The sequence below is a fragment of the Dama dama genome, chromosome 9, assembly GCF_033118175.1.
Source record: "Dama dama isolate Ldn47 chromosome 9, ASM3311817v1, whole genome shotgun sequence".
In the NCBI taxonomy this organism is placed as follows: Eukaryota; Metazoa; Chordata; class Mammalia; order Artiodactyla; family Cervidae; genus Dama; species Dama dama.
Genome location: NC_083689.1, coordinates 48633469 through 48660595, shown reverse-complemented (window position 1 = coordinate 48660595; position 27127 = coordinate 48633469). Strand labels below are relative to the sequence as shown.

The window sequence follows — 27127 nt, the reverse complement described above, 5'->3', positions numbered from 1 at the left end:
GGAGGCTGAGGCTTCCAGAGTCTCAGGGACAGGGCTGCTGGATTCCAGAGCCCAGTCTCTGAACCACCACACTTTCTGCCTCCTGCAGAGGAAGACTGTGTGTCTACTTCTGTGTTCACATGTAGCCATGCATGTGTCCATGCACATGTGCGAACAGAAGGATCTGAACAATAGTCTCCTTTTCCCAGCTTCACATATTCCATGACTATAGTAGGAGCCAGATGCTCGTAGTCATCTTCCCCCAAATCCCAGGCCTCTCTGGCATCACGAACGTCCCCCATCGTCATCTTCTCCTAATTATGATCTTCTTCTAGATTCTCCTGCAGGAGGGGCCCGGCCTCCATTTGGCTCTTGAGGCCCAACTTGATGGTATTCCTCATGCCTCCCTCCCCTCAGGCCTTAAATAGTCAGAGGTCAGGTGGGACTCCATCCCTCCCCTTTGCTCTCCCCCTACTTCCCACCCTAAGGGCAGCCTCCCACCAGTCTGTGTCCTCCTTCACCTCCCAGAGTCACAGCCCCATATTTGAGGTCCAGGGCCCTTTATTGGCTTGTTTCAATAGCCTTCCAGCTCAGTGCTGCACCTGATGAATGTACTGAGAACACATATCCTTAGTCCCCTCTCTACACCACATGAAACAAAATCCGGCAGGGTAAGGCTAGGGTACCCATTTTTATAACGCTCTTCCAGTCATCTATGTGGCAGGATTAAGAGACCCTTTGTCTAATGGGCCACCTAGACTCCAACCTCTCCCTGCTCCAAACCCTCCCACTGACAGCTATAAGCTTAAATTTCTTTTCCTTTTTAAAAGTGTTTATTTATTTGGCTGGGCCTGGTCTCAGCTGCCCTGGGATCTTCGTTGCAGCATGCGGGATCTTTCCCTGTAGCACATGGGCTTCTATAGTTGTGGTGTGCATGCTTCTCTCTGGTCGTGACATGCAGGCTTAGTTGCCCCTTGGTGTGTATCATCTTAGTTCCCTGACCAGGGATTAAACTGGTGTTCCCTGAATTAGAAGGTAGATTCTCAACCACTGGACCACTAGGGAAGTCCCATAAGCTTAATTATCTTAAAGCTCAGTTTGTCTCATGTCACTCTCCTGCTCAAGATTCCTTGGGTGGCTCCCTACTGCCTGCAGGACAGTGCAAAGTCCTTAGTGTGGCCTTCAAAAGCCTCTCCATCCTGATCTACTGTTGTTCTGCTAACCCTTGCCCCGTCCACAGAGTCATCCTTCCCTGTAACACCCTCCTGACCCTGCTCTCTCTCCTTGTCTGGACTTTAAGATGTCAGCCGCCACAGCACACTGAAACAGCAGTGATCCTTTCCTAAGACTTTGAGCCCTTCAATAAGAGGAGTGAGGAATTATTGCTAAAATGCCCTCTTAATTCAAGAGCCACACGTGCAGCTTTAAATGAAGAAGGTTTTGTATGGCCAGAAGATGAAAGGAGATCCGCCAGCAGATATAACACAGTAGCAGTAATGTATAAACACAAGATAGCAGGAGAGGTGGGGCTCATGATTAATTCAAAGAAGATGGTATTTCAGCATTCTCCCTGCTTTTATTCAAGTCCAAAAGACAGAGCAGGTCCAGTAAGCATTGGTGCCAAGGCCATGTTTCAAACTGCCTCTCATGCTTTTCTGACCCCATTCCTAGACAAAAGCAGAGAAGAACATTTGGATCTTGTTCAAAAGGTCAAAAGTGTCTTACTAACATGATTAAACAATGTGTGTATGTGGACTTTGCTCCATTTCCCACAAAGAAACACCTAGCTCAAAATAAAATAAAGAATGACTATGCTGGGGAATGGGGTGGGATGAATTGGGAGATTGGGATTGACATCTATATATACTACTATATACAGTATTCTTTGTATAGCACAGGAACTTGGTGCTCTGTGGTGACCTAAATGGGAAGGAAATCCAAAAAAGGGATGTATGTATATGTATGGGTAATTCACTCTGCTGTATGGCAGAAACAGACTCAGCAACATAAAGCAACTATATTCCAATTTTTGAAAAGGTGACTGTGTTGACTGACAGCAGAAGTTATTTCAGAATATGGCTGGAAATTGTTCCCCCCAAGTAATTCAAAGTGAAAAGGGACTCTAAAGAACTTCTGAACAAATATGACAGAAGAACCTCTCAAGAATCTCTGTCTGCTCCCTCCCAAAGCCCTACTACAAACATAAAGGAATAAAAAGAGTTACATATTGACAAGTCTATGCAAATAGGGGAGGACGTGGCAGCTGGGAACACATGGCAGCAGACGGAGTACCTCAGCACATTTCTGAAAGACAGGAAGCAGTGGGGAGCCACATGGCAGCACAGGGAGGCTGAAGGCCTGATGCCTACAGAGAGCTTCCGGATAAGAAGTGGGCAGGTTTCTGGGACAGGGCGGGCAGGGCTGCACACAGGAGGGGATGGTGGAGACTGCATGAGGGCACAAATCCCACCTCGCTTGTTCCTGCAGGAAGCATGAAGTGCCCACTGGGGAACTTGGGTCAGCTCCTCAGGCACTGCAGAAGGTGAGTATGGAGCACAAAACTGAAAATATGGGGAAAATAAATGGAAACTCTGAAACTAAGAGGTAAACTGCCAGCCCCTTTTTCTCATCCTGTTTCTAGGAAGCTTGATAAACAGGCATATTCTAGACTGAAGACTCAAGAACTCTTTTCTGAAGAAACAGCACACTCAAGGGAAAGACCTATAGATACATACATGATATGGATACAGACCCCCAGAAGAAGAGCCAGCTCATGACCAGCCACCCTCTACAGGGAAGTCCACTGACAAACAAGATCCACCCATGCGTGCTGACTATCCAATCATCTATTCAGCACATAGTTCCTAAATATGATCAGAGAGCCAAGATCCCCAGACATTTAATGAAAGCCTCAGACATGAAAGGTAGGTGTGGGGGAGGGAGGAAGAATGCATATGTTTAGAGAGGAGAAGAAAGCTTTACAAATGCTATGAAATATTCAGGGAGAGAAAATAAGATTTCTATTTCAAGACTCACTTTCATGAAATGTCAAAACACCAGGGATAAAGAAAAGGCTCCAAAAGAACTCAGAAAGGAAATACAGGTCAGTTGAAACGATCAGGGATGAGAATAACACCAGACCTCTCAGTAGCAACACTGGAAGCTGGAGGATAATGGAGTCACAGATTCAGAATTCTGAATGAGAATTATTTTAGCTTAGAAATCTAAACTTAAACCATTAAGAGAAATGGTAGAACAAAAAATACTTGAAAACACGGAAGATCACAAATAATTTGCCTCTCATGCTCCCTTTCTTAGGAAGCTCTCCACCCAGATAAAAGAAGAATGAAATACTTTATACTCTCTCACCCAAATAAGAGAACAGTCCAAGAATGAGCAAGAAACACCCAGGAGAGGGCAGAGGCATTCTCAGGATGATGGTGAAGGATATCTGGTGCCAGATGGGCCAGATGGATTACCTAACAGGTGTGAAGAGGTGGGAAATTATGTTCAGGGGCTATTAGATGGCTGCAAGAATTAGCAATAAGTTTACCAAAAACTGAGTCAATAAAAAAAGTCTGAGGCAACTGCTACCTACCTATAAACCCACAACACTTAAAATGTAAAAGAAGATAAAGGCAACACAAAACAATTTACAGAGCTATAATAATGTTAACACAGATTACTGATTAATCAATATCTGTGATGTACAGTACTGGGAAGCTGGAGAAAAGGGAAGGAGGATGTAGGTAGAAGAGAGTAAAAGAAATCAATCTTCATATTCCATAATTACAAATAAATGGGTAATGTTTAAAATTGACAGATCAACGAATGAACACTATAATATATGATTTAGAAAGGTTAAAACTGGGAGAAACAGATGAAAGTTTAACTGGGTACCGCTAGGCATCAAGCAGGGAGTTAGGGTTGGGTGGGATAGAAGGTCACTATTTTTCACCACGTGCCTTTTAGTTCTATTTGATTTTTTAATTTGGGGACGTGTATGTGTTATTTTTATGAAAATAAAAAAAATTATCTAGAGGGGTGGGATGGGGAGAGTGGTGGGAGGGAGGTTCAAGAGGGAGGAACAGGGACAAATGCATACCCATGGCTGATTCATGTTGATGCTTGGCAGAAACCAACACAGTACTATAAAGCAATTATCCTTCAATTAAAAATAAATAAATTTTTTAAATTAAGAAAAATCATTAGAAAATATTTTAAATTTAAATATTTAAAACTCACCCAGGGGCCACTTGACTTGAAAAGGTCAGTTTACATTCCAATCCCAAAGAAGGGCAATGCCAAACAATGTTCAAACTACTGTTCCTATAGTACAATTGTGCTCATTTCATATGCTAGCAAGGTAATGCTCAAAATCCTTCAAGCTAGGCTTTAGCAGTACATGAACTGAGAACTTCAAATGTACCAGCTAGGTTTAGAAAAAGCAGAGGAATCAGAGGTCAAATTGCCAACATTCACTAGATCACAGAGAAAGCAAGGTAATTCCAGAAAAATATCTACTTCTGCTTCATTGACTACGCTAAAGCCTTTGACTGTGTGGATCATGACAAACTGTGGAAAATTCTTAAAGAGATACCAGACTACCTCACCTATCTCCTGAGAAACCTGTATGCAGGTCATGAAGTGACTGTTAGAATTGGACATGGAAAAATGGACTGGTTAAAAATTGGGAAAGGAGAACGACAGGCTGTATATTGTCACTCTGCTTATTTAATTTATATGCAGAGGACATCATGAGAAATGCCAGGCTGGATGAATCACAAGCTGGAATCAAGATTGCTGGGAGAAAAAAAAAAAAAAAGATTGCTGGGAGAAATATCAACAATCTCAGATACGCAGATGATATCACGCTAATGACAGAAAGTAAAAAGGAACTAAAAGTTTCTTGATGAAGGTGAAAAAGAAAGGTGAAAAAGCTGGCTTGAAACTCAACATTCAAAAAACTAAGATCATGGCATGCAGTCCCATCACTTCATGGCAAATAGATGGGAAAACTGTGGAAGCAGTGACAGATTTTATTTTCTTGGGCTTCAAAATCACTGCAGATGGTGACTGCAGCCATGAAATTAAAAGACACTTGCTCCTTGGAAGAAAAGCTATGACAAACTTAGGCAGCATATTAAAAAGCAGAGATATCACTTTGCCAACATAGAGCCATATAGTCCAAGCTATAGTTTTTCCAGTAATCATGTATAGATGTGAGAGTTGGACCATAAAGAAGGCTGAGCGCTGAAGAATTGATACTTTTGAACTGTGGTGTTGGAGAAGACTCTTGAGAGTTCCTTGGACAGCAAGGAGATCAAACCAGTCAATCTTAAAGGAAATCAACCCTGAATATTCATTGAAAGGACTGATGCTGAGGCTGAAGCTCCAATACTTTGGCCACATGATACAAAGAGCCGACTCATTGGAAAATATCCTGATGCTGAGGAAGACTGAAAGCAAAAAGAGAAGGCAGCAGCAGAGGATGAGATGGTTAGATAGCATCACTGACTTAATGGACATGAATTTGAGCAAATTTTGGGAGACAATGAAGCCTGGTGTGCTGCAATCCATGGGGTTGCACAGAGTTGGACACAACTTAGCAATTGAAGAACAACAAAATTTTAAATTGACAAACTATTTTTTTAAGTGTTAAATTTTCATTAATTACACCTCTGTGATTTGTTTCTGTCCTATTGCTCTTCCTGACCATTCATTTATTCATTCATTCATTTTTCCTTTCAAACTCTTAAATACTGATTGGAAAAATGCAGTAGGTTGCTAGAGAGAACACATTTGGGATATACTAATACTAAAAAATTATTTATCTGAAATCCAAATTTAACCAAGCTTAGGTATTTCTCTGTGTGCGCTAAATCTGGCACATTAAAATGTGACTCTTCCATTAGCCCCACAAGTTAATACTGTGGCTAAAGACAGGGTGGAACCAGAAAGTTTGTCTGCACTTAATAGTCACAGTGTGGAAGAGGACACAGCATGTGACAAAACTTACTGGTTAGATGCTGAGAAGCAATCTGGTATCTAGTTAGGGCATGGTGCCAACCAGTCCTTGGCCAGTCTTGGTGAGTCCAAAGTATTATAAAGTGCAGTTCTTGCCCTGTGACTGGCAGCTGTGTCCACCCCAGGGCCCAGCACCTGGCAACCTGCCTCTATCTGTCCCTCAGGACATAAGAGATGAGCCTAGGGCTCTTGCATTCATCACCATCCCTTCGCTGCATTTTCTTTCTTGCAAAGAGACAGGGCAAGATAAGAAACAAACCTATTTTAGCTACATTCAGGATTAAAACCACATTCATATCATCCCTTCTTGCCTTTTTTTTTTATAATAAAAAACCAAAATTGCTAGTTGTTTTTTTTCCTTCTGCCAGGCCACATGGCTTACAGGATCTTAGTTGCCCAACCAGCGATTGAACTCAGGCCCCAACAGTGAAAGTGCTGAGTCCTAATCAATGGACTACCAGGGAATTGCCCTTTCTTGCTTTTTATTGAAAAACTATCTCCTTTTTTTTTTTTTGAAAGACTATCTCCTTTTTATTGAAGTACAATTTTTTATATAATGAATAATCTCAGTCTCTCAGCTTTATTTATTTACTTCTGGTTGTGCTGGGTCGACTTCTGGTTGTGCTGGGTCGTTGTTGCTGCATGTGAACTTTTCCCTAATTGTGGCAAGTCAGGGCTACTCTTTGTTGTGGTGCATAGAATTCTCACTGTGGTGGCTTCTTTTTGTTGTGGAGCACAGGCTCCAGGGTATGCAGGCATCAGTAGTTGTGGTGTTTGGGCTCAGCAGTTGTGGCGCCTGGGCTTAGCTGCCCTGCAGCATGTGGGGTCTTCCTGGACCAGGGATCGAACCTGTGTCCCCTGCATTGGTAGGCAGATTCCTAACCACTGGACTACCAGGGAGGTCCCTGAAGTATACCTGATTTACAATGTTGTGTTAGTTGCAGGTGTACGGCAAAGAGATTCAGTTATAGGTTATTATAAGGTATGGTGGTGGGAGTGATTGAGTCACTAAGTCACATCTGACTCTTGCGACCTAAATTGGTTTATAAGGAGAAGGCTTGTGAGGCTAATTAACAGGCTGTGAGTTGTAGAATTAACTGGACAGAGGAGCCTGGCAGGATACAGTCCATGGGATTCTCCAGGCAAGAATACTGGAGTGGGTTGCCATTTCCTACTCCATTATAAGTTATAGGTCCTTGTTTTCTATTATACATTATTATAAAATATAGTCCTTATTATTTATCTATTTAATATATAGTAGTGTGTATCTGTTAATCCCAAACTCCTAATTTATCCCTTCCTCTCCCCTTCCCCCTTTGGTAACCATAAATTTGTTTTCTATATCTGTGAGTCTGTTGCTGTTTTATAAATAAATTCATTTGTATCATTTTTTTAGATTCCACATATGAGTGATATCATATGATATTTGTCTTTCTCTGACTTACTTCTGACTTACTTCACTCAGTATGATAATCTTTAGGTCCATTCATGTTGCTGCAAATGGCATTATTTCATTCTCTTTTATGACTAATACTGCACTGTGCCATATATCATATACTTATGCATTCATCTGTTGATCGACACTTAAGTTGCTTCCATGTCTTAGCTATTGTAAATAATGCTACAATGAACACTGGGATGCATAGATCTTTTTGAATCAGAGTTTTTGTCTTTTCTGAATATATGCCTAAGAGTGGGACTGCTGGATATATTGCAACTTTATTTTCAGTTTTTTAAGGAATCTCCATGCTGTTCTCCATAGTGGCTCCACCAATTTACATTCCCATCAACAGTGTAGGAGGGTTCCATTTTCTTCATACCTCCTCTAGCATTTATTATTTGTAGACTTTTTGGTGATGTCCATTCTGACTGGTGTCACACTGGTGATACCTCACTGTAGTTCTGATTTACACTTCTCTAGTAATTAGCAATGTGAGGCATCTTTTCAATCAAGCCTGTTGGCCATCTGAATATCTTCTTTGGAGAAATGTCTATTTAAGTCTTCAGCCCATTTTTTGATGGGTTGTTTGGAAGAACTACCTCTTTCAGCAAATTTCTTACACAAAAAGTGTACTATGTGCTTACTTAAGAGTTTCACTCTCATGGAGAATTTTGTTCTTGAACTGTGGGGAAGTCCTCTTCCGCCACTGACCAATGGTAGGAATGTTGGGAAACGGTTCTTTGGGGTTAACAGAATTAATACAAAGGATATGTGAGTCCTCCTGAAAGCTAAAATTATCTCTGGAATATATAAATTCATAATTTGGAAATACACATACCTAAATGTATATAGAGAAAGAGAAAGAGCTAACATTTGGATATTTAAAAATGAGGGAGAACGCAAATATAAAGCATTATTAAGTTTTTGCTATTAATTATACCTTATGTGAGTAGCCCTTTTGTCAGTAGATGTCAAAGGCAACCAGGTTTCAGAACTCCAACTGGGATTAAGATGATCAGCCACAGTGTCCTATTCTGCAAAATTAACAGGTAACAAGAGAATTTGCTTTTTAAAAGACATTTTGAGCTCTTCCTATCATATTTTTTTAAATTGTGAAATATTTAATTATGTATCTGGTTCAATCATGAATTTATTGTAGATGTGCGATGGCTGGGAGCTCGGTTTGAGTCAAGGAAGCTTTTTTTATTTTTCAGACATCTCTTATAAAGTTCTTCTATTTAAAGATGAAATCTAATATAGAGTTCTCACTCTTTGGCCCTAGGTCTACCTCAAAAAGCAACGAAGAATGAACCATCTTTTACAAAACAGCCCTTCAAAGACAGGAAGACCGTCCTAGGGCCTCTCCAATGGTGTCCTTTGCTCCCGTGTAACCTGGTCTCCGACTTCCCTCCTCCACCTCCTTCCATGTCAGCACTTCAGTTCATCAGTACTGTGCTTAAAATAAGGCAAACTCAACTCCTGGTATGCCCCGAGGCGTACAAAATAGCAAGGAACTATAACTTTCTGTGATCTGAAAGCTGAACGTCCATTCAGGTAGGTTAAAAAGCAGCCACTCAACTGCTGTTTTAAGGATACCAATCTTAACATTTCTATCAGAGAGAAGACTAATCTAATTCAACAGAAAAAAAAAAGTTAAGCTTACATTTACAACAGGTTAAAGCATTCATGATTTTGATTTTTAAAAAACCCACCATCTTATATGAATATAAATAATGGATTAACGAACTTTTGCACAACAGAAGCTAACCTGATTTTAATCTTTACTACCTTTGCAGTAAGGAGCAGAGTAACTTCCTGCAGTAGGAAGCCTTTGGGGAATGTAATTTTCACTGCCTTGTGATGTTAATTTGAGATAATTATCATAAGCGGGCTAAAAAAAGTTGTGCATATTATTTGTCTCTCTGAGAGCCTTCTGCTGTTGGCTAGGCAGGATACCAGAGAAGCCCTGGGAGAAAAATATTTAGAATTTAGATATTTCTTTAATAGCCGTGGATCCCAGAGTTTCAAAACTTTTAATGTTTCCCAGCTTTGGCTGGGAAAACCATTCTCTACAAAGGCTTGAGAGGCCAGATCCAAGAGCTCTCTCCACTCGGTATTTTTAAGGCACCTCCAGTGTCAACTTTTCCAAAGCAGGACGAGTAAGAATAAAGCCGTTTCTCCAGACCATTTGGCTATTTTGGAATAGTTTTGTCACGTATGGAGGGAAACTAAGTATGTTTTTTCATTTGATACCTCCAGGACCATTATAAGTTTAGGTTATTTGCTGAGAAAAAGGAAGCCCTGGAGTCCCTGGTTCAGTGCTCTCATCAGACCGCCCACTAGGAGGCCTTGAGCCATTTCCAGGAGTGTTTTCACCTGTTGGACTGGCCTCCATTTTCAAGACCAAAATCAGAACAGAAGAGCTGAAAGTGCTGGAAGGTAAATAAGGACTAGCTGTTTTTCCAGTCTCAGGCCTCCATGCCATGGCCTTTAGGCAGGGGGGTCTTTTACAGAGCACCAGCCACAAAGTGGGAGCCTGCACAAAGAGAAGGGAGGTTTTGCTCAAGAGAGTCTGGAAACATTAGAATGTGCCGAGCAGTGATTGCAGAAACTGTTCGCCAGCTTTAAAGAGGAAGACTCTGGCTGGTAGATGTGGAAACTCAGGTGCAAACTTTCTAGGGGATACTTTGGCATAGTAAAAGTGTGCATGCCCTTCTGAACCAGGAATTTCACTTTTAGGAGTTTGTCAGCAGGAAAAAAAACCCTGATGTCCACAGAGGTTTAGCTGAAAGAATGTCTTAGTGGAAATAATATTTTTTATTATAATTTCAAAATAGGAAAATGTTCCATTTCTGAAGGAACAGTTTAGTTCTGAATTGTCCCATACTTAACAAGGACAACAGCAGACCTGTCAACTACGTAGTTGGTGAAACCAGGAGAAAAATGCAACCTCCAAAGTGTTTTTAAAGACCTGCCAGAGGTGAAAACGAGCAGGAAACCTGGTGAAAACCTTGAGTAAAGAGGGGATGAATAGCCTCACAGAGCTCAGAAATCTCAGCAATGATTCCCTTCTGGAAGGAGAGGACTCTACTATGAAAAGGAACTATGAAAACAAGGTCTAAATTGAAAAAAGCAGAATTGCTGGGGACATTGAAAAGTCTTGGGAAGCACTGTTAAAAAAATACAAAACCTTTAAAATGTGGGTCCAATTTTCCTAGAGACAATGGCTGTAAAGAAATCTGAGAAACAGAAGCTCTCCTGAACCAAGCTCTGAAATCCAGGGGACAGGTGATTTCTCAAAGGGTCCATATCAGAAGTTCATCACTGGCAACAGAGAGCTCCCCCAGCCCCACATTTCAACCACTTCTCCAGGGCAACAAGCACTACTATAAACAGTAGACCCAAACCTGCAAGACTCTCAAAGAAAGTAAAGTACAGGCCAAGAGTTCTGTCCAGCCAAACTGATCAAGTACACAGCCTGCAGACAAACATTTAAAAATCTGTAAGAAATCAGAGAATACTATTCTCATGAGCCTTTTCAGAGGCACCTGCTAGAACTATGGGACAGCAGTTGCAGCACTCCTGAGCAAGCCTGAGGAAATCAGGATTAAAGGAACTTCCTTGAGCATTGGCTGTATTAAATTGTAGAAATAAGAGTAAAACAAATACAGAGATTAGGGTGACAGATCAGAATGCAGATGTTACATGCCTTACTTAATATTGTAGACATTTCTCATTGTTAATAAAAAATTAAAGAGAAAATAGGAGTAAGAATAAGTTTACTGATCACCTCAAATTATTTGATTCAAAGGATAGTATTTAAAGTTTCCAAATCAAGTAGAAGCTTAATCATATTCAACATAAACACTAATTCTATTGACTGAATGGCAGAGGAGGCTTGAGGCAGAGAGGGTGAAATTAAAAGGTAATTTTATTGTTGCTCATAGTAGAGAATCAAGATACAGTCCCCAGAAAGAGTGGATCCAGGGTATTTTACAAAGGTAACTTTTAGAGCAAAAATACAAACCTTCCTAAGTATCAAAACTACATTAAGAAAAAGGGCAAATACAAAAACACATAATGAAAACACAACATAAAGTAATATGACAGAATTGAAACCAAATATATCTGTCAATTCAATAAATATAAGTGGGTTTAACTCATCTATTTTTAGAATGGTTTTCAAAATAGATTGCAAAGCCTAATCCAACTCTAGGCTATATACATCTACGACAAAATGACTCAGAAAGGTTAAAATGAAAGGATGGGCAAAGACAAGCATACCAGAAAAATAAAAACATTAAAAATCTTAATATCTGACAACACAAAATTCAAGACAAAAAGCTTCAAACAAGATAAAGATAAGTACGTTTAAATGCCAAAGGCTATGAAATTCATCATGAACATTTAAACTATGAATATGTACCAAATAACACAGCAGGAACTTTCACATAATACAATATAGAGATGCAAGGACATGTAGACAAAGACACCTTGTGGCAGGGCCCAGCGGTAAGGCCAGGTAAGAACACAGGATTGGAGATGTACGAAACACAGCCAATACTCAATGCATAATCATTTGGTCTGTTGCACACAACTAACACACAACACAGTTCAGTCAAAGTAGTGAAAATAGAAAAGGGTAACGAACCACTCCAAGGGGAAGTCCCCAGAAGGAGACATCTCAGCAGTGATCCCCAATCCCTCAACAGGTCTCACAACAAGCCTGAGTGAGCAGTCACCCTCTACTCCAACAGTCTCTGGCAGTTTTGGTATGAACAGCTCTCAGCAGACTAGAATCCGGTCCTCCAGCAAAGAGCTTTCAAGTCACCTGACTCAATGACCTTTTTTAAAAAAAAAAATTTATTTATTTGGCTATGTTAAGTCTTAAGTTGCAGCACATTATGGTGCACAGACTCTCTAGTTGTGAGCTTAGTTGCTCCACAGCAGATGTGATCTAAATTCTCTGACCAGGACTGAACCTGCATCCCCTGCTTAGACAATCTAAAGTCTTATTTTAAGGAGTCCACCATTAGGGTATAATGATTACACCACAGGGAGTCTTGTCTCTATTCAGTGTTCCTTCTGTTCCAATGAAGTCTTTCTGCAGATTACCAAACAAAATTCTTATCTAAAGTAACACTTTTAATTTCTAACACTAAGACACTCACAATTCTACATCAGACATTTCAAAACAACTAATATGGAAGTTCACATTGGCCACTGTGACTCCATTTTGAACTACTTAAAACAGCTTAAATTCTATCAGCAGTAAAAGAATTGAATAGAAGTATTCTAGAGTATTTTCTAAAGTATCTTTTAGAATTCTCTTAAAAGTTTCTAGGCCCACAATTAAAATAATTGGTGAAGAATATTCTAGAAAACAATCTTAGAAGGAGGAGAGCGGAGAGGCAGAAAGAGTCAGAAGAAGAAGAAAGAGAAGAAAGAAAAGGGAAAAACAAGAGAAGAGAAAAAAATTTTTAAATAAAAGAAAATGTAGTGGTTTAAAATTCATTCACAAATTCTCTGACACTCTATTTAAAAGGTGGAGCCTAAAATAATCTTGCCCTCAAACATGTAGTGGACTTAATAATTTACTTCTAAGTTAGAGCGATGGTATGGAAGCTATGAGTCCGTGTCATACAAGATATTGCCGCTCTCCCGTACTCCTTGGTTTGCTTGCTCTGAAGGAAGGGCTCCACCAGGTGAGGACACACGAGCAGCCCTGCAGAGTCCATGTCAGGACAAACGGAGCCCTGAGACAGGCATGTGACGGAGCCATCTTAGAGGTGGCTCCTGTGGTCCTACCCAAGCCTTCACAGAACTAAAGCACTAACCAGCAAATGTACTGAAACCTCATCAGAGACCCTGAGCCAGAACCACCCAGTTAAACTATGCCAAAATTCCTAATTCACAGAAACTGTGAGACAATAGACAGTTATTGTTTTAAGTCTCTAGGTTTGGGGGTAATTTATATTCAGCCAAACAATTAACATAGAAGGAAAATAAAAATTTTAAATTTGACAAAAAGTGAGCTGCCACTAACAGACTAAAGGAAATGTTAACAAATTTTTCAGGTAAAAGAAGAGTGAAACAAATAGAAAGTAAGAAGTAGAGAATGAATGAAGAATAAAAAGTAAAGTGGCAAATAAGTGTTTAAATCTAATGTTTCAACAGATTTTAAAATATACCATAAGACCTAAATAAATGGAGATATACCATGTTTATGAATTGGAAGACCCGATATTGCTAAAATGTTAATTCTCCTCCATTGATCCATAGATTCAATGCAATCCCAATTAAAATCCTAGCAGCTTTGTTTTTCTAAACATTGAGAAACTGATGCTAATTTTTTTTTTTTTTTTTTTTTTAGTTCTACTACCAACCCATCTCCCTCCACCCTTGTGCACACATGCTCAGTCATGTAACCCCATGGACTGCAGCCCGCCAGGCTCCTCTGTCCATGGACTTTTCCAGGCAAGGATACTGGAGTGGGTTGCCATTTCCTTCTCCATGATGCTAAAATTTGTATTGAAAAGCAATAGACTAAAATAGCCAAAACAATTTTGTGAAAGAACACAGCTGAATAATTCAAATAACATGATCTAAAGACTTACCATAAAGCTACAGCAGGAGTTGCCGAAAAATGATTTTCATGTTTTTAAACAATTGAAAAAAGAAACAAAGGAAAGTATCTAACAGGAATTCTATAATAGCCCACCCTTTACAGAAAAAGCTTGCTCTTTGAGCTACAGTAATCAAGACACTATTGTATTGGTAAAAAGATATACACATAGATCAATGGAGCAGAACAGACTCCAGAAATAGATTCACACATAGGTGGTCAATTAATTCTTGACAAAGATATTAAAGTACAATAATTGAATGGAAAAAAGATAGTCTTTTTCAACAAATTGAACTGGACCAATTAGACGACCACATGCAAAGAAAGAAAAAGAAAAAAAAACCTATGCTGGGAAACAATTTTCCATGGGTGTCTTATATATCTGCACATCTTAAGAGTTAAGACACTCAGTTCAGTTCAGTCGCTCAGTCATGTCCGACTCTTTGCGACCCCATGAATTGCAGCATGCCAGGCCTCCCTGTCCATCACCAACTCCCAGAGTCTGCTCAAACTCATGCCCATCGAGTCGGTGATGCCATCCAGTCATCTCATCCTCTGTCGCCCCCTTCTCCTCCTGCCCCCAATCCCTCCCAGCATCAGGGTCTTTTCCAATGAGTCAACTCTTCGCATGAGCTGGCCAAATGATTGGAGTTTCAGCTTCAGCATCAGTCCTTCCAATGAACACCCAGGACTGATCTCCTTTAGGATGGACTGGGTGGATCTCCTTGCAGTCCAAGGGACTCTCAAAGAGTCTTCTCCAACACCATAGTTCAAAAGCATCAACTTTTCAGTGCTCAGCTTTCTTCATAGTCCAACTCTCACATCCATACATGACCACTGGAAAAACCATAGCCTTGACTAGATGGACCTTGGTTGGCAAAGTAATGTCTCTGCTTTTTAATATGCTATCTAGGTTGGTCATAACTTTCTTTCCAAGGAGTAAGCGTCTTTTAATTTCATGGCTGCAATTACCATCTGCAGTGATTTTGGAGCCCAAAAAAATAAAGTCTGACACTGTTTCCACTGTCTCCCCATCTATTTTCCATGAAATGATGGGATCAGATGCCATGATCTTAGTTTTCTGAATGTTAAGCTTTAAGTCAACTTTTTCACTCTCCTCTTTCACTTTCATCAAGAGGCTTTTTAGTTCCTCTTCACTTTCTGCCATAAGGGTGATGTCATCGGCATATCTGAGGTTATTGATATTTCTCCTGGCAATCTTGATTCCAGCTTGTGCTTCATCCAGCCCAGCGTTTCTCATGATGTACTCTGCATATAAGTTAAATAAGCAGGGTGACAATATACAGCCTTGATGTACTCCTTTCCCTATTTGGAACCAGTCTGTTGTTCCATGTCCAGTTCTAACTGTTGCTTCTTGACCTGCATACAGGTTTCTCAAGAGGCAGGTCAGGTGGTCTGGTATTCCCATCTCTTTCAGAATTTTCCACTGTTTATTGTGATCCACACAGTCGAAGGCTTTGGCGTAGTCAATAAAGCAGAAATAGATGTTTTTCTGGAACTCTCTTGCTTTTTCGATGATCCAGCGGATATTGGCAATTTGATCTCTGGTTCCTCTGCCTTTTCTAAAACCAGGTTGAACATCTGGAAGTTCACGGTTCACGTATTGCTGATGTCTGGCTTGGAGAATTTTGAGCATTACTTTACTAGCGTGTGAGATGAGTGAAATTGTGCGGTAGTTTGATCATTCTTTGGGATTGCCTTTCTTAGGGATTGGAGTGAAAATGGACCTTTTCAAATCCTGTGGCCACTGCTGAGTTTTCCAAATTTGCTGACATATTGAGTGCAACACTTTCACAGCATCATCTTTCAGGATGTGAAATAGCTCAACTGAAATTCCATCACCTCCACTAGCTTTATTCATAGTGATGCTTTCTAAGGCCCACCTGACTTCACATTCCAGGATGTGTGGCTCTAGGTGAGTGATCACACCATTGTGATTATCTGGGTCGTGAAGATCTTTTTTGTATAGTTCTTCTGTGTATTCTTGCCACCTCTTCTTAATATCTTCTGCTTCTGTTAGGTCCATACCATTTCTGTCCTTTATCGAACCCATCTTTGCATGAAATGTTTCCTTGGTATCTCTAATTTTCTTGAAGAGATCTCTAGTCTTTCCCGTTCTAGTCATTCCCATTAGAGTTAGACACTAATTGCCCTTTAGCTCCAGATTGTCTTTTCAAGGATATTTGTCCACGAAGCAGTCTAGGGATAGTGTCTATCTTCAAAATAAAGGGTCAGTTTGTTTACTGTCCAGATAAAAAAGATAATGTACTTCTCTAGGGCAAATGTTGAGCAGGTTTGCTTGCAGCCTTTTATGAAAGATTGTGTGCGTGCATTCAGTCATGTCTGACTCTTTGCGACCCCACGGACTGTAGCCCACCAGGCTCCTCTGTCCATGGGATTCTCCAGGCAAGAATACTCAACAGGTTGCCACATCTTCCTCCAAGGGATCTTCCCAACCCAGGAATAGAACCTTCGTTTCTTTTATCTCCTGCATGGCTGGCAGATTATTTACCGCTAGCGCCACCTGGGAAGCCCTTATAAAAGATTGATGTTCCCTAAACTTGGGGTTCCTCAGCAGTCATACAAATCCATTGCCTGTACCTCTTTGTACCTTATCCACTGCTGACCTTTTGTCATAACCCCCGTGGGACTTAAGGGACAAGAGGAGCCAATGCAAACATGAAGCTTATGCTGTTTGCTGTACTGTGATTCAGAGAATTCTTTGTCTCTGTCTTAGGAGTCTTAAATATTTTGCCAGCATCCACTGAAACTATGACAAGGGAAACTTTTAGCTTGTAAGTGCGGTACATGAATGTTCACAGTAGCACTATTTATACTAGTCAAGGTGTAGAAACAATCCAAATGTCTAGCAACTGATGAAAGGATAAACAAAATGAAGTGTATCCATATGATGGAAAGTTACTCAGCCATAAAAATGGAATGAAATACTAACACATGCTACAACATGGATGAATCTTGAAAACATTACATAAGTGAAGAGCTAGTCACAAGAGACCACACATTGTATGATTCCACTAATGTTAAATGCCCAGAATAGGAAACCTATAGAGGTAAAAAGTAGATTAGTTGTTGCCAGGGGCTTGAGGGAGTGCACAGCAATTGCTACTGTGTATGGAGTCTCTTTTAGGGGTGATGAAAATGTTTTATATTTAATTTGTGTTGATGGTTGCACAAATCTGTGAATATATTGAAACCACTAAATTCATCCATTTAAAATACTCAATTGTACCCACTCCAGTATTCTTGCCTGGAGAATTGCATGAACAGAGGAGACTGGCAGGCTATCGTCCATGGAGTCGCAAAGAGTTGGACACAACTGAACAACTTTCACACACACACAATGATGTTTTAAAAAGAAGATAAGGTTGGAAAACTGTACTTGTCTATATAAGTACTTCACTTTAAGAAAATCTGAATCACAGAAATGAGTTAGAAACAATAACCTGGGCAGGGACTGGACTTGCCACAGGGCCCTGAAAATGTTAATATTAACTAACATTTTTAGGCTACATTTTGAAAGTATAATGTTAACAAGATCATAGTATAAAAAAGAATACCTATTTCTGTACATTTGAGTTCTTACAACCTGCATGCATGTATGAACATGTCTATATGTAGGTACACATATGCATATGTCTCATCATTATTAAAGATGATTCTAAATGAGCTAGTTGCCAGATGACCTCTTAGCCTGTACACGAGTTAGCTATGTAGCTGCAGTTGTTGGTCACAAAGTCCAGGTTCCTATTTCTGGGTCAACCTCTCCATCATACAATCAGGTGACCAAGAATTTGGCCCCAAGAACCTTCATCAATGTTTTTCAAAGTTTGGTCAGCTGCAGATGGAATCAATTTCCTGGAGCCATGACGCAAAATCCAGTTATGGGCCTGGGACTCTGCTATTTTTGGCTACGTCTCACAGCTTTCATAATTTCAGTTTCTTGACCAGGGACTGAACCTGGGCCATGGCAGTGAAAGCACCAAATCCTAACCACTGGACCACCAGGCAACTCTTAAGGAATCTGTTATTTTAACAAGCTCCTCAGGTGATGTAATGTACACTTAATTTCGGGAACCCCAGTTCTGGGCACCTATTGCTGACTGATGTGAAGAAGCTGAGTCTGTCTGATTTCACATGTCTGTTCACATTCTTCCCAATAACCAGGGTAAGAGTAGCATGCCTTCCTACTGTTAACCACAGTGGACATCACTGAGCCTGGTGCTGGTTTTTGCAGGCACAGTCTACTTGTGAGACTGCCTGATATTTCCATTCTATACCTGTTTTCTGCCTGCTAGAGGCCCTGAAGTCTCATCACAAGCTGCGGAAGCAGGAGACAACTCATTGGTTGCTTTGCTCCTAAGCCTCACAATACTGGACTCACACTGAAGCCTTGGATCCTGGATTCTAGTCTTAGTTCTGTACTCTAACCCACATTTGATGGGGGAAGATGGGGAAGCCTATTAGCTCAATAACTTCCCCAGGTTGACGGAAGTGCAAATGGTTTCCCAGTTCCTATACCTGAATGAGATGTGAAATTCAGCATTTATGAGCTCGTTTGTCAGTGGGTCTACCTGACCCTAGAACTGACAGCAGAGTCAGGCTAACTCACCTGCTCATTTCCTCCAGACACATCCATTATGGCTCCTGCCAACATCTTTTGGAAATACCTGGTTAAAATCCTTCAGTGGCTCCCCATTCCTTTTAGGGCCTAGATCACAACTCCTTTCATGATCTACTGTCCTTGGTGATCTTTGTATCCTTATCTCCTCCACTGTTCCCCTACTCTAGGATTTGTCATACAGATCTTGCAGTTCTCTCACCAGTTGAGGGTCTCCTGCGGTGCCCTACTTCTTTGCCGTGTAGTTAACTCCTGTAAATTCCTCAGCTCTCCAGTATCATTTCCCTGACCCCCAAGTCTGCATCAGGTCTCTTGCTTATTCATGCTCCTGGCACTGAGTCTCTCTTTTATTAAACTTTGTCAACGCTGAAAACTTTCCCTTAAGCAATTATTAAGTATTCACTAATAATGTCTATCTCGCCCAGCAGACTAAAGTTCACTAGAGGAGTGCATTCAGTTTGCCCTCATACCATCCCAGCAGCTAGCAAAGGGTCTGGCAAGCACTCAGCTGGATCGCTGGCTGGTTCCAGGAAAGCAGGCCACAAGGTGGGTGGAGTGTCAAGGCCTCTGGGAATGGATAAAAGTAGACCCTGAGCAGCTACACCTGTAAGTCCTCGGAACTGTGGGCAACGGTCCGCCGGCCAGGTGCTCGGGGAATTCCCAGGTCAAGGACGCAGTAAAAGCCCTGACTGACATCCAGCTGCTGAATGGGAGAGGGCCGTCCTTGCTCTGTGTTTGGGAAGGCCTCCGTTTCCCTACTGGTTTCCCACCGGGTCCAGTGAGAACTGCCCCTGAGGCCCTGAGGTAGAGCCACTCCAGAGGCGCCGGCTGCAGGTCTGAGGAGCCGGTTCGGGCTGGGTGAGGCCGCCACGCCCGCCGAGGGCGCTCCAGACCAATCCTCCTGCGCAGTCGCGCGCCGCCCGTGCTCCTCTAGCCGCAGTGAGGTGGCGCAGTGCACGTCGGGAAGGCGGTGGGCGGGTCCAGCCGTTAGCGGTGGAGGGCGCCATGGTGGGTGGCGAGGCGGCCGCTGCCGTGGAGGAGCTGATCTCGGGTGTGCGGCGAGCGACTGACTTCGCTGAGCAGTTCCGCTCCTACTCGGAGAGCGAGAAGCAATGGAAGGCCCGCATGGAATTCATCCTGCGCCACCTGCCCGACTATCGCGATCCACCCGACGGCGGCGGCCGCCTGGACCAGCTGCTGTCCCTCTCCATGGTCTGGGCCAACCACCTCTTCCTGGGTTGCAGGTGCGGACCCCTGCCGGCTAACTGACCTTGTCCCAACCCGCAGCCCTATCCCCAGGGCTAACCCCTGCCCAAGGCTGACCCCGTCCCCAGTCTCCACCCGTACTAGCCAGGCCTAAGGCAGAGTCCCACTTTAGCCAGTTCTTGAAAAGATACTTAACCTCTCAGAGCTTCGACTTTCTCATCTGGAAAATGAATTGTGATGACTACAGTATTAAAGGATGAAAAGCACTTAGCACAGGCTGTCATCTAGCAAGAAGAGCCCTATACATGCTAGGCGATCGAGTTTGTATTATTTTGTAATACAAAAGACAAATATTTTGTATTATTATTGTAATTACTTTAAACCATCCTCTTTCTGAGTGCATAATTTTAAGTTCATTAGCTGCTTTCTTCCACGTGGCAAACGTGCAGGGACAGAAACTGAGATCCCCAGTTTACATAAGCAGCTGAAGAGAGGGAAAGAGACTTACTTAGGACCATGCAGCTTCTGGCAAGATTGGTGGATTTTACCATATATGGCAGGATGTAGTTTGTGGCCCTTGGCTTTTTCTCTCACATCCTAGTCTGCTGGACCCAGTAGCAAGGAGCAGTCTTTGCCTCTTTGCCTTTCCTTTTATGAAAATAATAAATGCCTTCAAGGAACTGTGTTTGAAATGCTTGATATGGCACTCTACCACTCCATGAAGCGGGTGGCAAATCTTTAGGCTCCATCCTTTTATTTAGCATTTCCTGAAATTCTGTTAGGATAATGAAATGACTTAGTTGACTTAGTTCTGGTCTCTGTGCTCCTTATGGCTGTGTGGTCACATGGCCCTCCAGTCCTAAGCCACTTGGTTTTGCTTTCATATTTGGGGAGTTACTGGAACAGGATTTGGGGAAGCAGTGCCAGCTGCATCCCTCCCGTTTCTCTGACTTCCAGGTGCCCCTAGTACATTTTAGTTAACAAGATGCAAGATCAGGCAAAAGTAAGAATATTGGACAAATGAACAAGTAATGTTATTTTCATTAGATCAGTATTCCACATGTTCCAAAAAAAAAAAATTGGCCCTCATACCACATCCATGAATACGTACTGCCAGATGTACAGTGCCTCTATTTTTGTAAGTCTTGTTTTGTAAATCTTACAACACCTGCTCTGTTGGCATTCCTAGTGCTGCTTCTGTAGCCATATGCGGAAGAACTATTTTCTAACTTGATGTTGAACATCTATCAGTTTCCCCAGTAGCATCAAATTGTTCCTCTGAGAGTTGAGTTTATAGTCCAGCTACCTGCAATTTCTTTTTAGCCCACCGTGACAATAATTCTTCCAGGGTTTTTATCTTACTACTTTTTATTGTGCAGTTACAACAAAGACCTTTTAGACAAGGTGATGGAAATGGCTGATGGGATTGAAGTGGAAGACCTGCCGCAGTTTACTACCAGAAGTGAATTAATGAAAAAGGTAAACAGGAGTTCCAAGTGCATTTGAAATGGTATAGAGCTAATGGCCCCTGCCTTTATGGTGATGTATTAGAGTGTATTGTTTTCTGAATGTTCTTGTTTACTACCCCAATCTAAGCCCTTTGATTTTATTCCTCTGTAACTGGTATAAACCTTTTCATAACCAGATAACAACTCAGTAGGTAAATTACACATTGTGGGTGGAGTAACATATAAATTCAACCTCTTCAGTTCCTTTAGGAACATTCTCTTTTGAGCTTTTTGCTTGAATTTTAAGAAAATGTTGGTTAGAGTGCTACAGTTTCCCACTTATTAAAAAATCTTATTGATAACATTAACTTATCCTTACCCCAGTGGTTGAGGACACCACCAGACTTGTTTGGCCTCTGACTTGTTGATGGAAATGTGGATGGTGTGATATCCACACATCATAACTGTTTCCTATTCTGCCAGGCTTGGTCTGATCTGAGGCTGTGAATTTTTTCCATAGTGAGCTGTTGCCTAACAAGCCTTCTATTTGCCTGTGGGGGCAGGGGCCATAGAGTGTGGCAGAAGAAAGCTCAGAGGATACCAACTGCTTTCCACTGTCTCCCAAGATAGGCTTTTTATTTGCCCTGGTCTCCTTAGGAATTAATTGTTTCCTCATCCCCCATAGCACTTCACCCAGACCTTTTTAAGGGCACATGGTAAGCTTCCTGAGAGATGAGATGGTGCTTAAGATATTAGTCCTTTTCACTCTGAAACCTGATATAGGCATACACTAGAGAGGGTGCTCAGAAAATGCTTACAAAATTGACCAAAAGAGCGAAGACTGCTAGCCTCTTTTAGTTCTCATCTCAGAAACATAGGCAAACACTTGCCTCACCCCACTTGGGTCTTGTTTTGGGAAGCAGGGCATAGAAAAAGGTTCCCTTCAGTGTGGGTCTCGGGAACTAATCAAATCTTCAGCTGCCCCGAAAGTACTTCAGCCCCAAACAGCAAACCCCACTTGATTTCAGATAGTTTCCCTTTAAAAGTATTGTTTTTTAACTGAATCTGGAATCAAAAGTTTCAGGTTGAGTTCAAGGGGCTATTTTGTTTTTCATATCAGCTGTTAACAGGGCCACTGTTTGTAGCCAGGGAGCCATTGTGAATTGGGAATTTGTGACTTTTGGAATTCTATAAAATATTAAAAACAAAACAACAAAACCTGGGGTAAGTCCCTTAGTATCCAGGTCGTGAGGTTCCTGGGGCCCAGGCATGGGACAGTTAGATAATTTCTGGCCACCTGATTGCACCCCATGGGTTAGGGCAGGCAGGGAATAGGATGAGCTTTCATTTCCTGACTGCTCATGGCAATTCTTTCCTTGACTTTTTGCTCCTAAGAGGTGGTCTGCCCTCTCCAAGATCTTTTTTTCTCATAAATATTATATTTCTCTCTTTACAGTCATGCTGGGATACTGGAGGTCGTAACACTTCATGATTTTTGGGTTTCAGACTCCAGATGAGACTAAGGAGTTTTTGTAATTAACAAGCATGTCCCTAACATTATCCATAGACCAGAGTGAAGAAGTATGTGTGTGTGGTGAGGGGAAGAATTTCTAAACTGTTAAAACATTTTGTAAAGGGGTCTGGAACCTCAAAAATGTAGGGAACCCCTGTCCTGGGTTCATTTTTGAATCCCTTGTTCATTTTTGACACTTAATGCACAGTATCAGCCTCCAGAGTAGAGTCCTCAGAGATGAACTTTGGCATCCCTGAAGCCAGCTCTGCCATCAGACTAATCACTGGCACCTAGTTACCTGGAAGAAGCCTTCAGGGTAGCTGCATTTCTATAGCACTTTTGGATTATGTATGTTTGAACTTCCTTCAAATAAAACCTAGGTTTTTTTAGTAACCGAGTTTGATTTTAGACTGTGTCACTGAAAATGAAGCTAAGTAGATTCTGAAAAGTGAGATACTTGGAGCATGTGTAGTGTTTTGCCAGTTGGTAAAGAGTCTTTTAGATAAGCCTGTCCTGCGAATGAGTCATCTCACCTGTTCCATGACAGAATTGTGGTGTGTTGAAGGCTGTCCCGGCTCTTCTGAAAGCCACCCTGCATGCCCACTGGAAAGAGAGGCCTGGGGGCTTTGCAGCAGTTTGTGTGTCTTGCCTGAGGTTTTTGCATGTAATAGAGGTTGGCAAACATTAAGCACCATTGCCAGCCCAGAGACAAACAAAATGAAGAACCTTGATGTTGAGCCATGCACTTGAAAAGGTCAGTTATGGTTCTGCCCAGACTTGATTCTTAGCTCTAAGAGTTTTAGTTGGGTTTTGAAGCTAGCTACCAAGTGAAAATGAATCGCCTGGCATCATTGGTATCCAGAGACTGGATAGTGAAGATTACTTAGAGATGTAAGTTCTTTAAAGATTAAAAAAAAATACTTTATGGCTATTTGGCACTTTTAAGGCCAGTAAAACTGAGGTCTGTCCAGCTTTTTTTTTTTAAGGAGGGGGCAGTGTGGGCAAATCTGATAAAAGAAATGAGCATGGGACTCTGACAGGTGGTATTTGTCAAGACAGTTGCAGTGTATGATTTTTCTCTGGAAAAAAGGGGATTCACACACAAATACATTGAACAATCTGAATTATCTAACGGCCCTCCCAAGGTACCTACCAGCAGAACTTTGTGATCGACCACTTCACCCATTAATGAGTAATAATTTATCAAGTGCAGCAGCTCACTCAGGAATGGTGTTGTTACTGAGGCTGTTTATATTATTTCCAAGGCATTGTCTTAAGGAGAAAAAGCAGTGATTGACTAGGAAGTTATCCTTATTGGCCAAAGAAAGAATCTGTCCACATAATAACTTCATTTTTCCTGAGAACATTTTTATCCAAGAGGGAAAATGGCGGTATGGAAAGTGACTAAATATGAAATGTGTAAGAGAAGTTAGAAAAGTGTGCTTGCCTTTCTAAGAATTTCTCTTGTACATTATATCCAGTCTTGGCAAGCTCTAAAGTAATGGAGCAGCCACTTCACTGATGGAAGATGTGATTCTAGTAAGATGGGAAGTATTTGTGAGTATTAAAAAAATTTTTTTTCAGCCTGCCAGAGTAGTTAAATCAGGTTTTGTCTTGGATCCTAAGATAAATGCTCTGTGGAGCTACCTTTCTTTTTCCCTTTATCCACAGAAATAGAACCAGCCAGAAGAGCTGTGTCTGACCCTACGGGCCAGTCTGTTGCCTGGTGCCCAGCATGAGTGAATCACCTACCAACACTAGTGTCAAAGAGCAGATTTAAAACAGCCAAAGCCAGGGGCAGCTCTGCTGCTGCTGTAGTCTTGGTCTGTCCCATTGGAAATTGAAGAGAGGGCTTACAGGATTCTCTTTCCCTTTGGAATAAACATGGTTTCTTTAGGTGATAACTGCATTCTTCTCAAAGGAGAAAGACCTCTTATATTTTGCTCTTGCTGAGGAATTTTGCTTCTTCACTTCTCAAAGACTGATATGACAGGCTTATGCCAGGAAATAGGTCATACCTTGAAAACTGATTGCTAAAAAGACTCTGATTGACTCACTTTCACTGCTAAATGTTAAGGAAATCCATTCAGATAGGTGACAGCCAAAATGATTTCTTTACACCCTACTTAAAAGTTGTCTAAAGCCAAGTTTAAATTTACCAAAGGTGCTAGAAAGTACCCAGAAAGAATGTATCTGCTTCAGTTCACCACTATTTGAAGACATGCGTTTACAGTTTATAATAGTGTGAAATTCAGAAACACATAACCTTTACATCTTCTAAATATCCTGAGTCAATGTGAAATGTTGTGAATTACTACCTGGATTCAACTGATCTTAATTTAGAACAGTAAAGGGTTTGTGTGATTCTGTTTTTAAGCCTTCATTGCAGAGCATGCCATGGAAAAAGTTATTTTTTAAGTATTTCTGTTATCACTGTAAATTGTGAACATTAACAGATCACAGGTGACAAAACAAAAAATCTGGCTTCCAAATGGATGGTATGGTCAGTTTTTTGCTCTATCTTCTGTATATAGTAAAATCTTAATAATTTCTGAGTCTACCTACATACCATCTGGGTAGAACATAAAATTTGTATCACTGCTGTATTTTTACTTATGAGTTTGATTCATTAGACTACGTGGCTACTAACTTTTTCTTTTTTTCCCTAGCATCAAAGCTAAGGCAGAAGATTCATCACACTTTCATCATTAGTTACAGGCTTGGAAAGGAGGCTGGCATGAATGCAACATTGACCTCAGCGGCCTCTTAAGACTCTTGGTATTAACAACATGTAGGAAAGAGGCAATTGGAATGAAAGGGAATCTTGTCTGGATTGGCATTTTTAAAGTTCTCATTTTTCTAATAGCTATCATTGTAAAAGTATGCATGGGTATTTATGTATTTATAAATCATGCCCTCTTATTTTTGTTGGTCAAAATGTTTAAAATGCCTATTTTTTTTTTATGTTGATGTAATAATGGCAGGTAAAGAATTATACACTTTGGATTTTTCAACAATGTACCTTTAAGTGTGATTTTGCTTATAGTCTTTTTTGTCTGCTGACTGAGGCAAATCATATCCCTTATTTCTAGCTGAAGTTTATACCATCCATATACCGTTTCCACACACATTTCACCTCTTTTAGAGATGAGTGAAAATCAAAATCATAGGGCTTCAGGTTATCTACCAGCTCATAGAGGCAGCCTTATTTAAAAAAAAAAAAAAAAAAAACCCTCATTGAAACAAGATTCCACAGCTTGGTCTCTGTAAGGCCTTCCAGGCTGCTGAGTAAAAAGCCCATGTTCTTTCTTCCTGGAGGGAGCCTGAGGTTTGGTTTTCTAGACTTGAGGAATTGCCTTGTACAGTCCCTCAAGAAATACTTATTTAGTGCAGTGCTGCTTTGCTCTGAAGTTCTCATTAATTTTCCTCTTTCAGTTGATGTATGTTTCTTACCCCCCGCCCCGTTCCTCTTTCTTATTTAGTACCCACTCTTAACATGCTTATCTCTAGGCATAAATACCGCGACTTGACGTAGGGACAGCAGTGTAACAGTCAGTCACGGCAGGATTCCCTTATCACTGTGCTTGGTACTGGGGATAGTGGCAAGATATGATAGGGGCCTGCCCAAGCGTAATCTGCTGGTGAACTCAGGACACTGAAGTGTTAAAGAGGAGAGTGACTGGGAGCCTGGTGCTTGGAAGCAGAGAAGGGGGTCGACTCTCACCCATGATTTGAGGCTGAGGCCAAATAGCACACCACATCTCTGTGCAGCTTCCAGCTCTGATCTGTAGTGACCACTAGGGTGGGCCAAGTGAAGACCCTGGGACCTCTCACAAACCACTTTTCTCCTTTGGCCTTTCCTGGAAAATCATCATCAGAAATAGCTACCACAAAGACCTGTGACAAGGATTAAGATTAAGAGCCAGCTAGCCCCGGTCTCTACAAGATATAATTCCCCAATAAAATAGTCAATAATAGTATCTTATCAGGAGCACATCCATTGCAAATTCAGCTTATTTTTGGAGACTTCGCCAGTTAATCAAATTTTCTGATGTCATTTTCTAGTGGATTTTCTCTCATTATTTCCTCAGCTTAAACTGCCTTTTAAAAAAAAACTTTATTTTAGAACAATTTACAGGAAGTCTTGTAAAAATAGTTTATAGAGTTCCTGTATGCTCTGCAGTTTCTATTATTAGCATCTTACATTTGTATGGTACATTTGTTATCA

General features: G+C 41.2%; 1 protein-coding gene and 1 long non-coding RNA gene across 2 annotated transcripts in view; one reads left to right on the top strand and one right to left on the bottom strand.

The window, feature by feature from the left end:
• LOC133061396 (uncharacterized) overlaps positions 1–8480 on the bottom strand; it is a 48288-nt gene extending 39808 nt beyond the window's left edge. Inside the window, exon 1 of the long non-coding RNA XR_009693980.1 lies at positions 8388–8480. This is a non-coding gene — a long non-coding RNA (uncharacterized LOC133061396). The remainder of the gene's footprint in view (positions 1–8387) is intronic.
• Positions 8481–19695: 11215 nt separating this feature from the next.
• Positions 19696–25933, top strand: CDKN2AIPNL (CDKN2A interacting protein N-terminal like). Its single transcript, XM_061151316.1, has 3 exons — positions 19696–19976; positions 21318–21417; positions 25569–25933. The coding sequence occupies exons 1-3, from the start codon at positions 19738–19740 to the stop codon at positions 25578–25580; spliced, it is 351 nt and encodes a 116-aa protein (XP_061007299.1). The 5' UTR covers positions 19696–19737; the 3' UTR covers positions 25581–25933.
• The last annotated feature ends 1194 nt before the right edge of the window (positions 25934–27127 follow it).